Source organism: Cinclus cinclus, chromosome 2 (assembly GCF_963662255.1).
Source record: "Cinclus cinclus chromosome 2, bCinCin1.1, whole genome shotgun sequence".
NCBI lineage: Eukaryota > Metazoa > Chordata > Aves > Passeriformes > Cinclidae > Cinclus > Cinclus cinclus.
In genome coordinates, this window is record NC_085047.1 from 41948414 (window position 1) to 41963432 (window position 15019).

Sequence of the window (15019 nt, forward strand, 5' to 3'; positions counted from 1 at the left end):
AGAGATCTCTTTTCTCTCCTTCCTTTTCATCTCTTGCTCCTATTTGCATGCTTTAGATTTTTGGAGAATCTTGACTGATTGTTATAGATCAAGACTTGTTGCTACTTTTTCAGCAAGTCATATTTTTTTCGGTTTTCCTCATCTAAAAATCTGAACAATTCTTACGTTTTAAATACAGCCTTTTGTTCCCGAGTATTTTCTACTCCCATAGCCCAAATTCCATCTAACCAAACATAGCTGTTAGAGTCATATTCTTCTCCTTCCATGATGATTGTGATATTTCCTCCAAGTGGCATCAAATGTAAATGTCTCACCTCACCTTACAGAACATACCTCCATTTCCCTACTGATTTCTCATTTCCAAAGGTCTTGTGACTCTCCAAAGCTGTCACTCACTCTACAGTAAATCTGAGATAACTCAGATATTGATTTACAATTTTATATTTTCCCCTTCCTGAATGTTTCCCCATTTCCAGATAGCATTTCCTAGAATGCTATATTACAGTACTTAAAGTGTTGGCCTGAAAATAAATCTTCTCCCAAATTAAAAGCCTCTCTGAAAAGGACATAACTGAATTTTGCATGTCTTCATATCAGTGTTTGCATCTGTGTACACAAATGCTCCACATAATTTGAGGGTTTTTTGCTGTGCTTAGAAGATCCTCAGTAAAACGGAGCATGATATGTTGATTTATTTGTCACAATTGTCAATGTGCTGGTAAACAAAGATTTGGCCTATGAAAATTTTTACTCTTCTACTGACTGCCCACTTTAATCTTTGGAAATTTAAATATTGACCCAAGTTTGAAACAACAAATATTTTTTTAAAGCTCAATGTTGTGCTACTGAAGAGCATTTATATATATATATATATATATATCTATATATATCTCCTGGACCTGACCACAGCATATAAGATCAAGCAAGACTATATTCATCAATTGCCAACTTTACTGCTGGGCAGATTCAAAAAGCAAGCCACAGGTCTTTCTGTGATAATGGAAAATTGATGATATTTTATATTTTCAACATTCATTATTTTCCAGGTGTGATGGGGGAATATGAACCAAAAATTGAAGTCCATTTTCCTTACACAGTTACAGCTGCAAGGGGAACTACTGTTAAGATGGAGTGTTTTGCACTTGGAAAGTAAGTACAGATTCTTTCATAATTAGACATTGTTTATTAAGATGAGACATGCCTGATTTGTGGTTTCATTATTTTGCTGGATTTTTCTTTTACAGGCAGTCCTTACTGTGCTCTCAAAATAACCAGTTGACTAAGTAGTTAATTATGAACTCCCTGCCCAGCCATTTCTGTGGTCAGGCAAGTTAACTGTCTCTGTCAAAATGAAAAGTATCAATCTTATAAACAAAAAGAGGAAAGGATCTTTTAATTGAAAATTTTACAAGACTCGCATCCGTTTCTTCTCTGGGTTACTATTTACCAGTAAATTAGAATCTGTTCTGTCAAAATGTCATATTTGGAGAATAAACAAAGAGTAGAGTTTTCTCCCCTCCCCCATATTCATAATTTATACATGAAGCTGAGAGCACAATGTCTTGATCATGTCCTAACACACTTTCTGGCAGTGCCTACTCTACACTTTTCTACCTCACCTAATAGCACTAGTAGAGAATGAGTATTTGCTATTCATGTCAAGGGGTTTATAGATGTTTGTTGATAAAAGAGTTTAGGGAGAGAAAGGTGTGAGAAACTGAAACTAAAATGACTTCTATACAGTATTCAGATTACACAATATAGGATGAAATTGATAACATTTCAGTTTTGTAAGGGTAGCACAATTAGTTACTCAAGTTACTATTATGATTTTTTCCAAGAATAAGGCTGGCAGTGTTAGCATACAACCAGAAAGAACTAAGAGTTAATTTTAGTGATTCAAAGGGATTCTTTCTTCTTCACATGTATGCTACTAAAAACAGATATTTCTTCAATGATATTTCTCTAGAGACATATAAAAAATCAGAATGGGCATGATTCTTTCCAAAATACCTCATCAAACTCTGTGTGGTGCATTGAAAAAAAATCTGATTGCATTGAATTTTTTTCAGTTCCTTTTCATAATGATGTTCTTTTCGGACATCTTGCTCCTAGTCTCCAAAGTTATGCTGCTAAATATCATATATCATGATTGCTTTAATAGTTCACAGCTAATCAAAAACATACAAGTTTCTTACAGCATGGCCTTGACTATAAAATAAGTGAAGGATTTGTCTTTGTAACTGCTTTGGAGGAACTTGAAAAAAGTGTTAGTCTGAGAAATATCTTACATACAAATTCTTCATATTTAACTAAGGAGGAACAAAACAAAAGAGGTTGTGATTTCTAAGACAGCAGTCTGTTTTCCTGAGGATCATTCCTCCAGCTTGTTCAGCAGGCCTGGTTTTCCAGACTGACTTTTCAAAGCCTGTCTCTGCTACCAGAGAGGGCTTTTAAAATGTTTTGATATTCCTTTTGATCTTCATGTGCCTCTGGTCACTGGGTTTGTTCTGTTCAGATTTTTCTCTTAACTTTTCCTAATTACTAACTGGATGATATATGTCTGAAACTTACTCCCTTCTTGCTGGTTTTTCGTGCTTGACCAATATCAAGATGCTCTCAGTGTGCAGGTCAACAGAAATTATACACAAATAATTAAAGAGAAATTTTGACAAAGTTCTTCAGTTGAATCTATTTAGATTCAGCGAAGTTGATGATTAAACCAGACAGCCAAACCAGTCCAAACAAAAGCTGGGAGACCACAGCCCGCATGGAGGGAGCCATTAGTGACAGCAGCTTTGCAAATTCATTCCCAATATAAATGTAAGCAGTAGTTTTGAAAATGGATGTGAGACAATAATTTAGTAGGGTAAAATGTAAGTCTTATGTTTTATATAGTAAAGATGAGGAAAGAGGTACATGACAGAGGACAGAAAAGCAATAAATGGAGAGATTCCCTGAGATGCCAAAATAAATGAGGGAAAGGGCTGTTCTGTAGAGGCTGATGGCTCCAGGCTCTATCCTGTCAGAAACTCTGCCAAGTCAATAGAGGCCCTTGTAGAGTCTTGGCTATGGTTGAAGCAGTAACCAACATATTACTTCTTATTTTCCTCATTTTACTGGAATTAAATTGCAGTTGCTGACAGATTACAAAACAACTTTTCACTGAAAAGGAGGTATGACACACACTGTCCTTTGCTACCATCACTGAGAGGCAAGAATCAGACCTACTGATACCTTCCATCTTCAGCACGGTGAGATTTAGTTAACTCTCTCAGTAAGATTCAATCACTAGTCAAAAAGGAAGGTGAAGTTCATAGGAAAGACTTTGATTAGATTATTTCCTCTTTTTTATTTGGTGTTAATCTTTAATAAACAATAAAATCAAAACCACCTGAATTATCAAGGAATTTAAAATTATCTAATAAGATAACTGACCCCATTTGCAGCTATTGTAATGGGCAGCTATTTTTACCGTGCACATTCCTTATCTTCTTTTCCCAGCATTAATGAACAATCAAATCAGCTGAGCTAAAATTGCTTTCAACTTGATACGGTAATAATTACATGAATGACATTTCAGGCACCATTTGAAACCTGGAGGCTGAGGTGAGAAGTAGAAATGCATCAAACTTTGTATTCATTTTCATAATTTCCTTTTTTTGTCCCCATTTCTTATTCCTGATGGCCCATAGGACTTGTAGCTTGTTACATTGCCATGGGTCCCATTTGCTAAACTGAATAAACAACAAATTTGTTCCTTTTTTATTTAGTATTTTTAAACTTGGTGTTTTCAATTATTGTTGTAAATAACACTGGTGTTATTGCAGTCTCAAAACCAATAGGCTGATGGTTTTCTAATGCCTTAATTTAGCTGTCTGAAACACTGCTCTCTCCACTGTAATTGTGAGAATGACAGACGTTCCAGCGAGATTTCCTCAAGTAGGCATTTGGCAAATATTTCAGGAAGACCCTAGTCTTTAGTTACTGATTAATGATTTATTAACAGTGTTTATTTTGCACTGTCAGTTGCTATGACTGAAAGAATCAAATAAATTGAAGCTCTGTAGCTTTTGTCTTCAAACTAAAGTCAAATATCTTAACTGCTTGACAGACAAAAATTTTCTGAGAAGGATTTTATTCTGACCCAAGCAATATGAAGCTGGTTCAGATACAAGAGAAAACATTATGTTACTTATGCCACTTACAAACAGACTTTGTAGTTGGTAAAGAATTCAAAGTAATGCAGGAGTGAAATATCTCAAGATTTTCTTATTTGTGCTAGATAATGCTTCTTATCATGAGCATCAGTCATTGGCTACTGACTACATCAGTGATTTACTGCTGATGTTTAAGACGTGATAAACAGAGGAGCCAGATAAAATTTACTGCATATATATATATGTGTGTGTGTGTGTGTATGTGTGTATCAGAATGAGCATTTTGCAATTAGAGACCTTTTGACTGAACCAAGGTTGCTTCTATACACATATTCATTGCCAGAACTACACAACAACTTATGTTTCAGTTATATCTGTCTTTTATATGTGTACCTATATATAGAATACAGATATGTTTTCTGCCACTCATTTAATTATGTAATTTCTATTAGAAATGCCTGATTTTTTTTTTTGTTCCCTAACAAAACAGGGGATCATATATTTTAAAAAGCATACTAAAAACCCACTAGCAACAACAAGGCATTAACATCTTCTATTAATCTTTTAACTTTTCACAATAAAAGAAATGCTTCTTTTTTATTTGCAGAATTGCTACGTCCTGATTAGTATTTACATAAAATGTTGTTAAAATAATCAAATAATTGCAAAGAAAAAGAAAAAAACTGAATGGAAGCATTCAAAGCATCTAAATTAATAAAACTAATTCTAAACAGCAGTATGTTAATGTTTGCTTTTGAGCAACACAGATTTCACTCCTTTTGTCTTCTCTTTTTTAAAAAACAGCCCTTTTTTTTTTTGCAAAACTAATAAATGAGCTAATGTGTAATGAGGTTTCTGTTTGTAGCCCAGATAATCCTTATTTAGTACGTCCATTTCAGTGCCAGACCTTAGATTCATATGTAAATCAGGAAGACAGATCATGACCTTGTTCTTTGGAAAAGTTCTGGTGTGGAAGATATAATTTTCCTTGCTGACACTTTTGCACAAATTACAGCATTCCTGGCTTTTTCTGCTCCAGAAATACAACTTTTGAGATGCTGGCCTCTGTGACAGCAGGTTGCCATTTTAATTTTCTGTCAAATGTTACTGACTTTTCTTCCAAGAACACCTAGAGACAACTGGTCCATTCTTTAATTTCTTTTTTTTTCATGTACTTTATTCAAAGAAATAATTCTGGTGCTTTCATTTAGCTGCCAATTAGAAAGAAATTAAAATAATGCTGTTGATATGCAAAAGGACTCTAAATTCCATCCCCACTATATGACACATTCATTAATGAAGCACTTTGGTGACAGCCTTCCAAGCATCCTTTGGCACTTCCTGACTTTGGAGCATACTTATGTCATAAGTATTTTTAACATTATTATTTTAAATACAGGACTTAAAGGCAATCATAGATGCATAGATGGAAATACACTTTTTTTTTTTTTAAAGCTCAAAATGAACAAGTTTTCATAGTTTGAGAAATTATACAGTACTGGTTTTTCCAAGCTGGCATGAAAAGCTGTAAGTTCTTGCCCTCTTCAATGAGCTCAGACCCTTGGCCTCAGAGGAAAGCAAGAAATATGCAAGAGTCAGAAAGATATTTCTTTTTTTTTCTTTTATTAGTCTTTCTGGCATATAACTCTAGGTTGTCTTCTTTTTTTGCATTTAAAATAATTCTACTCTTATTCTTTCACAAATATTTTTAATAATTTTAAATTGTGCATGATGCACGCACCCTACCTGAACCTCACACTTCAGCCTTTTCTTTAGTGCATTTTTGGTTGTGCATTACACCAGACTTCTGTTTTATTTTCCACATAAAAGTCATATTTAATTGGTTTTTCTGGCTCTAGTCAGAAAAAAAATTGAGTGTGTATTATTATAGTGCCAGTAGCCAATTTTGAATGAGTAATCATTTTTTATTTCTCATTAAAACAAATTATAAGATGTGGGCTATTGCAGTACTTGCATATTACCAGAGTTTTCAATCTTTGCTTTTAAACTAAGGCCTGTATGGAATGCCAAAAGGATTGTTTTTTGATAAGAACAAAAAGAAGCTTTATGTATCCTTTTATTTATACTATGGGTTTGTTTTTTTAAACCATATAGATCAGCACATAGATATTTGAATCAAAAGAATCAATAGAAAACACTGCTGACACATAATTTTTCTTATGATCCATTTGCTTATTTTTCTGTATTTTTGAAAGACTATTTTATACCTATGCTATTTCTGTACAGTAATAATATCCATGTATTATACCAACATTCTTTTTAAATGCTAGGTTATTTCAATTTGGTAATGTCAAAACTATGTTTTTGTTTTGAAATACACTTAGTTAACAAGAATAATAAATTAACATTTTTTTATTACCGAATTACAATGAGGCTGTTTTGATAGACATGTTGTTCATTTTGCCATATTTAATGTCACCTTAATAATTCCATCGTTAACTTTGGAAGAGATTTATAGCTCAGTTGCAAACATTCATCCCATCTGTAGTATAGCTTGCAAGAATTCAAATGAAAGCCCATTTAAAATCTTACTTTCTAAAAGAAATGAAATAAATAGAAGGTGAACCTAAATATATTTAAGTCATAAAAGTTAATTTACAAGAAATTTAGTGACTTTTAATCTAAGAAATGTTCAAAAATGTTCTCTTGAAATAATGAGCTCTGAATAAATTCAAATTAATAAATATCTCAGAGTTTAAATCCATTAAATATAGCATTTTCTGCTACCTTCCCTGCCTGGTTTTCTTTTAGCAGACATTCTTAATTGAACTTCAAGCTTTTATTAAAAAAGGCTATTATTTGTTTTAAGCCACTATCAATATTTTCTTTGCAGACAATATACCTTTGTGAATGTACCACCCTGGTAGTATTTAAGGCAAGTTTGGATGAGGCTCTGAGCAATCTGGTCAAGAAGAAAGTGTTCCTGCCCATGGCAGTGAGGCTGGAACTCAATAGTCTTTGTTTCCTTCAAAAAAACCATTCTATTAATCTATGTAGACAGAGCTTACTAAATATTTTTCAATATGCAGAAATAAAGTCAAAGTGTTTGGATAAGCGGGTATAATACCTAAGCAGAGATCGGAGCCGCCAAATAAAAAACAGTTATGGTCTGGTGAAAAGCATTTGGCTGTAACTGTGGAGAATTACGTGAAGTTTCTGAAGTTATTTTTGCTATTGTGACTCATTAAACAATGACACAGGGTAATGGCTATGAAGCAGGTTTCTAGGTATTGGAAATCTTTTTGCAGGTGTAAAAAGATAGGCTTTGCAAGTTAACATTTTAAAGGGCTGTTTTAGTGAGGTCTGGTTAATGTCTGGCAAATAATGTAATGAGGAAGAGAATAATTTCAGAAAAGAGGGTTAAAGGCATTTGGGAATGAATCTTTGGTCAGAGGTTTCACAGTACCTGATTCCCTTCTTTTCTTCATCTGCCACATAATTATACATGATTTTTGGAGGAACAAGAAGCTCACAAACAATAATTTCATAATGAGTCAGAGATCCAGGTTGTGCACTTCTCCATCTAGCACATGTAGCTATCCATCTGGTCTCTACACACAGAAGCATAGAACATTCCAGAATTGCACCTTTGTTTCCTAACTTCAAAGGACTGACTTTAACCATCTGTGCTCTTCAAGTCTGTAAAATGCAGTGTTTTAATTTCAGACCATCAGTTAAAACCATCAGCCAAGTCTTCCATATATTTCCCCTTGAATTCTGTCCTCTAGTTGGCTTATCTTGGGAAATGCAGTATTACCTCATAATCTTGAATGTTTCCAAACAGGTCTTAGGAGATTGTTCCTCCAGACCTGGCAGGTGGCATCTCCTGTAACTGTCAAGAGAACCAGGCATGCTAGTAAATTAACGTTTTCAAACCTCAAGCTAAATCACAGTGTAGAAGATCACAAGCAGTAATTTGCCTCTACCACCAAAACCAAGGTTTAGCGTGATGTTCTATTTTTCATCTACAGGTCAGAGAGACATGAATTGTTTGTTTTCTCTTTTTAAAACCGAGGAACCATGCCATAGAGTATTAATCTTATTTAACTATTTGCCCAAAATGTAACTGCACGATAGATACAAAAACTTATATAGAAATACTTGCTTCTAAATTTCATAGGAGAAAAAATCATGTTATTCCATATCCCTTCACACCAATTCTCTCTACTGGAAAAACATTTTGTTAATCCTATCAGATGCCAGACCTGGAAGCTGTGGAAGCCACTTTTAGATTTTATTGATAAGAAAATAATTGCAAGGGGGAAATAAACACTCTCTGCAGAACAACATTTGTCAATGTTATAAGTAAGGATGTCCTTTCCCAGCAAGATAAGCTTGTGATGAGAAGAAGGAAGCTTTGATAGCATATATTGTGTATGTCAAATAAATATTTATAAGACTCATCAATTTCAAGTTCATTTTTAGCTCATGCTGAATAAGTATTTATGTTATAAGATGCTAGAGCCAGACTGGATTTTGTTCCTGGTTTTCAGGCTAGATTTATTTCTGTCTTCTTTTAAGTGGACTTGTTCTTGAACAGACTTTATAATAGTGTTGCAAATATTGCAATCACTCACAGCAATGTAATAAAGATTCTTTTGAAAATCTCAAGTAGCACTCCCAGGCCTCATTCTGCCTCACTCTAAATCTAAAAAATTAGATTTGATTGCTTTTACTGTATGGCATAATGAAAGTGGGGAAAAAAAACTATCAAACTGCAAGTTCCCATCAGTAGAATGCCATTCTTGAAGAAGCAATATTACCAATCCCTTCCCTTTCTCTCTCAGAACCATCAAAAAAAATTTAGAAATGCTGCCAAAAACTGTGTTCAACACCTTGTGCAGCTTTTCTATAGGTTTAAAGATGGAGAATTTTTTTTTTCAGTCCAGACTTACTGTCAAGAAGCATATTTGTACACTTTCCTTCTGTGTCAAAGTCTGAGAGGAATAGAAGGAAAAAAATTCTAGAATGTCTCAAGCGCACGTCACCAGAGTTACCACTGTTATGTTTCTCTTCAGGATTTCCCACAAAGAAATAAATGTATATGGTACTATGGCACAAGAGCCTTAAATGCAGAACTTCTGGAAATCATCACACATATTGTCTTCAAACTCTGTGTCTGATCAGCAGGCTCAAAGCCCTCTAGCACTCTTCAGACTTGCTAGATCTGTATTTGCATTTGCACCATCATCAATGGTATTTCACGATTTTGGGGATTTTCAGACTCATTGTAACTAGTCTTCCTCATCAGATCTGTACACATACACTGGCCATATCTGTACAGCAGAGTCAGGACATCCTAGATCAATGTGCTAGCTACAGAAAATCTGCCTGGACAAAGTCTGGAACAGATAAAAATGACACAAAAGTTCTGATATAAAATAGCTTTAACACAAGCCAAATAAACATAGTTCTACTGCTCTACTGTGGTCCTGAAGATATGTATGAACAACTGCCAAACATGTGTCATCTTTTCAAAGAAATTTTCTTCTTCAAGGCATTGTGTCTTAAAATCATGGATTCTTCAGGTATTATCCCCTATAGTAAAACAGCAGATATCACATATGTCTTTTGCTTTTCAAGTTGTTTCAGATTCTCTTCTCAACAGCCTTGATCAAGTCACAGCCTGGTGATAATTTACCTGTCATGTCTTTAATATTTTTTAGAAGAGTGTCCACTTCAGAATGCCCCCAGCCACATGCTAAGGTAGGGTATGATACAGAGACTAGAAAAAAAAATAGTTACTGGATGGCTGAGGGAAAAACAGAGCTTATTTCCATAATTTTTAAACAGATACAATGGCTCAATACCTCCTCAATCCCACCACATAAATAGCATCAACAATACTAACATGACAGAAATATAATATGCAGTTTTGCAATGAGGATAACACTGCTCAAATAGGAGATGTTCAGCTCTATTGTATTCAATTTTTACCTGTACTGTTGTGATTTCATCAAGAGTAAACATCATTACCTAACTTTTAAATGCAAACAAAAATGTTGTGGAATAGTTTGTCCACTTTCCTCACTACTTTTCAAACCAATACCTTTGCCTATTATGGTTCTGCTGTTCTCATTTGATTACACCTTGATCAGGTGACTTATTTGCTCATGATTAAATCAAATTTAATAATTTAGGAAAAAATTTAAATCACTAAAACTATCAGTTATATCATCTAACATAGGGTATTGGATGCCTATGTTACCTAAATTTAGCTGTTTAATAGTTAAGTGTCAAGATTGAGACATCAATTTATTCTCTGATCAAGCAGTAAAGAGAAGATCTGGAGTATAATTCACTGCAAATAATGAACCATTATAGAAAATGAATCATCTTTCTACATGGCACTATTTTAGATGTTAGAGATGCGCTAACATGCCATAATTTAAAGTGTGAATAAAATGCTGTGGAGCTGAATATGCAGCCAAGCAGGCACTGTCCTTGCTCTGTGCCACAAAGAACAAAATTATAGTGATGGTAAAGCATGTCCACATTAATACATGGCACTCATATATGCAATAGATGTTTTTTGCACATTCATGGGCATCTGTTGAAGTGACCTGCAAATCTGCAGGAACAACGGCTTCAAGATTATCATCATTTCCTTCTATTCTCTTTTCATTTTTAAATCACCATACTCACGGCTGCTGAATTTCACTAGTATTAACTATCTTTTAAAAAACAAATGAAAGGAGAAGTGGTTATTGAATCTCATTAAACTCTGAACAGATTTATATGGGACACTCTACAGGTAGATGCCAACAGTTGATGGGCATTCCTGGAAAGCACCTGACAGAGAGAATTTCATGATAGTCCTCAACATTTTAATCCTCATAATTATCCTATAATTAAAGATATTTAACACAGTTGCAAGACAGGGAAGCATAGGAAAACACAGGTTTTTTCTTCTAGTCCCCATAGGCATGCAGAGGTTTTCAAGATATATTACGATGTGAACTTGTGGGTTTGAAGGTGCTTGGTAAACAGAAATCATGTGGAGAGGAATTGAAATTACAATAGTAAATAAAGTATTTCAAAATATCACATCAACTGTACCAACAGTTGTACCAACTGTACCAACCAAGTACAGAAAAAGTGATCTATGCATTCCTATTTAAAATATTCTTGAAATACTAGGACCTCAGATCCATGAAAAAGTATTCTAAAATTCAGACATTACTCTTATATCTGTCTCCCTTTTCCCAAAATAAATATGTACTTTAGGGATGTAATGAAATTCTTTCACATATGAAATGGACAGGAAGAAGAATTCCTAACAATATTTTTTTAAAAGATCCAATTTTTTTTTATTTCCATACTTTATTGAAACTTGTGAAGGATTCCAACTAATTTGAGAGCACTCATCCCAAATAATATGCTGCTGAAAACTGACACTTATAATCTCTTCTAAATGCAAAGGTAATAACTCATATTTTCTTTAAATTCAAACTGTACAAGCACACAGTAATGTCTATCACAGTCACCAGGGACTACTTAGGTTTCTCATTCAGTTTAGATTAACGTCAAGTTTAAAGACAGTATTTCTGAAATCAAGAGGGATTTTTCTGGTGGTACTAAGATTTTCCAGTAGTATTCAGAGGACTTTTTTTCCAAAAGTGAGAAGAAATCTTGTCTTTGAACTCAACTGAAGTTCAAATCAATTTATTCACAGGAGCTGGATGTGAATTTTGTTACAATAAACAAGGAAACTGTATTCCCATAAATATCTTCTGAGACCAAAATAGAAATAGATTATAATGGTTATAAGATTCAATAATTATGCATATTACATTAAACTCATATTAATGCTAGAAATACTTCTGCAGTTCCATTTTTCAAAAAGCTCTGGATGATTTAAAAGGGTTAAAAATGTGCATATGTTGGTTAGCTGCTATGGTGGACTTTAGGAGTTTCCTAGAACAGTTGCACAATTTTATTTTTTCACATCCTCACATATTTCATTCTCACAGAAGTCACAGAGGATAAATAGATATAGATATATTTTTATTTCAGATGTAAAATTCATGCATCACTTGTGAGTTATGCAAGGAAAAGAAGCTTCATTAAACAGAACTGCAAGATGTCTGCAAATACTGATTTGTAATATGGGAGTACTTTCCTTCAAAATCACTAAATCTGCACAGATAAAGTAACTTTATCTCCTTGAAAAATTCCACTTATTACCTCATACTGATGAAGAAATAACTGAGTTGTTTTAAAATATACTTCCTAATGATCCAGACAACCAGCTTTCTCTGTGTTTGCCATGATATACACATTACTTGCTGCAGGAAACATAAAAACAAATTTCAAAAAAATTAGTTAAATGCAATTTAAAGGAAACTTTCTGAATACATGAATTTCAGAATTATCTCATAGCAGCTAAATGTGACAATTTTCATGGTTTATAAGCTCTTGACTTTTTCTCAGAAATACACACCACCAAAAAAAAAAAATCCTTTTACTGATGTTTTTCAGCAGAACTCATTTTCCCCCATGACAATAGAGAAAAAATATTTTTGTCACTGATTTGACTGGAAGCAGGGCTGAAGGCCAAATAACTACCAAGAGGCAGCAAGTATAATACCCTTAAGATCCCAAATAAAGTGTATCTGCACACTCATTTCAGTCATAAAGTAGCAGTTGCTGAGTCCTATTACGCTGTACCAAAATAAAGAATTCCTATTCCCATTGTGGACTTGTGTTGTGATACTTAATCAATCAATGAAACCCTTATCTGGCCATGGTGGATGATTTGCAACCAGTAATCATGACACAACAGTATTCCATATAAAAAAGAAGACAAGCATACAAGGAGTTAACTCCTAAAGCTGAATGTAAAACACAAGACTTGCAAAATCTCCGCAAGTCACTCAAGAACGAGTCTAAATTTGAATATCAGAATGAAGTGTGCAATTAGAAATTAAATATGAGAGCTAAAGAAGGGGAAAGAAAGAAACTAAGATGGTTGTTTGTAGTACATCTAATACATACATATAGCTATTAAAGTATAGTAAATCAAAATATGTTGTTAAAGATGTGAAAGGAATGTCATAATTGGTGGGGCTAAGACAGAAAGTTTTATTAGTGCATCAGGAAGAAATACCCTATTTATCCTTCATATTTAAAATTTAACATGTTGAAGAACTTGAATCAGATAGGAATGGGAAGTTCTTTTGATCTTCTAACTGAAAAGCATGCAAAATAACTTCTAGTTGGAAACAAACTTTATAAATTAGAACCATGCAAGCTGCAGAAGAGTCCTCAAACCAAAACGAAAGGATACCAAACTTTTAAATCAGTCATCGAGTAATCAAGTAACTTAAGGTTAAAAAATGAGAAAGCTACAAAGCTTCTATGGTGATTGAGAGAAAAAATAAATTAAGAGGTCTTATGATCTACACCCATCAAATGATCCACAAATATCTATAAAAAGAAAAGAGACTGGCCTGTTTTGTTAGCAAGGAGAAACAACAAAATGTTCCATACGTGTACGTCTTCTGTGTGTGACAGCGATAAAAAACCATTTTGCAAGAATAGCAAGATATTGTAGGGACCATGTCTCAGAGATGAATACATACACACTCACAATGAAGTTCATTCTGTCAGGTTAATTAATCAGTACAGCAAATTGATAAGGGAAATAATTATTTTCTCTTTTTGGTATATTAAAATGAATTCCATATGGGAGTATATGGTGGTTTTGTAAGGTAGTGGTGTTAATAGCTTCAATGAAATTCAGTGATATGTTGCACTCAGGAGTTAAAATTAGACAAATCTTTTGATAATCAGTTACATGTTTGGGAATTGTCTTAATCTCTATAAAGTACTAGAATTTGGAGCATCTTGTCTGCAAGTTTGAATACAACCGCAGTAACTCACAGCCTGATTCTAACTGGATGAATAACCAGACTTGCTTGCGACATATCTGATTTTATGTCTCAAACTAGATACCCAGAAATATTGAGAGAAAGGTGATATTCTTAATGAAACTTAATATATTTATAGTGAGTGAAAGTCAGGAAATCATGACAGCAATTCACAGCAGTTTTGAATTTAAACTAAATTAATTTGAATTTGAATTATTATTAAGTACTTTACTGCCACAAGGTCCTGTGTTTATATCTAAGTTTAGACTTGAAATAAATACAAAATATGTTTTTCAACAAGTTACATTTTCTTTTATGGTGTCTTCTAAGCTTCTTGTGGAGTACCTGAAGCAGTCCAGTTTTCAGGTCATAATCAAATTTTTTCCTCGGCAGTTCTCTTTTTTCTTTATTTTCCTTCTCAAATACCTGCCATATTTAGAAAAAAAAGTATGTCTGTACCATAAGGCCCATTGGGTGCACAATGGCTGATGAGTTTTTGAGCTGAAAAGAGAATTTTATGAATGCAAACACTATTTATTGCATTTCTTCCCTGAATATGAATGTAAATAACCCAGGGTCCATATACACACCTCTGTGGAACAGCGAGCTGCAGTGAAAAACCCTTCTGGTGCCACAAGCGAGAGTGTAATGCTGTGAGACACAAACAGCAGGCCATTAATACGTCTTCTCACGCAACCATTTTTGTAACTTGAAGAATATTGTAAGAAAAATGTCTTCATACCTTTGGTCACTTAAATTTACCCAAGAAAGAGTGGTATTGAAATTCCTCACCTAAACAGATGCTTCCACTGATTGACCTGAGCTGCACTTTCATTGCAGGAAAACTGGGATGCTTTGGAATTTGCTAAATTCATGCAAGGTTTGAAGTTGTTTTTTTTGTTGACTATCAAGTGGCATCATTCAGGAGTAAAGCATAGAGTGGTAAAGAAACTCTAGAGAGAGTGA

The 15019-nt window shown here is 33.9% G+C and overlaps 1 protein-coding gene across 1 annotated transcript in view; it reads left to right on the forward strand.

Moving 5' to 3' along the window:
* The window catches only part of CNTN5 (contactin 5), a 267712-nt gene that overhangs the window by 125107 nt on the left and 127586 nt on the right, over window positions 1-15019 (forward strand). Inside the window, exon 7 of the mRNA XM_062514906.1 lies at window positions 1047-1149. Coding sequence (XP_062370890.1) covers window positions 1047-1149 — 103 coding nt within the window. The remainder of the gene's footprint in view (window positions 1-1046; window positions 1150-15019) is intronic.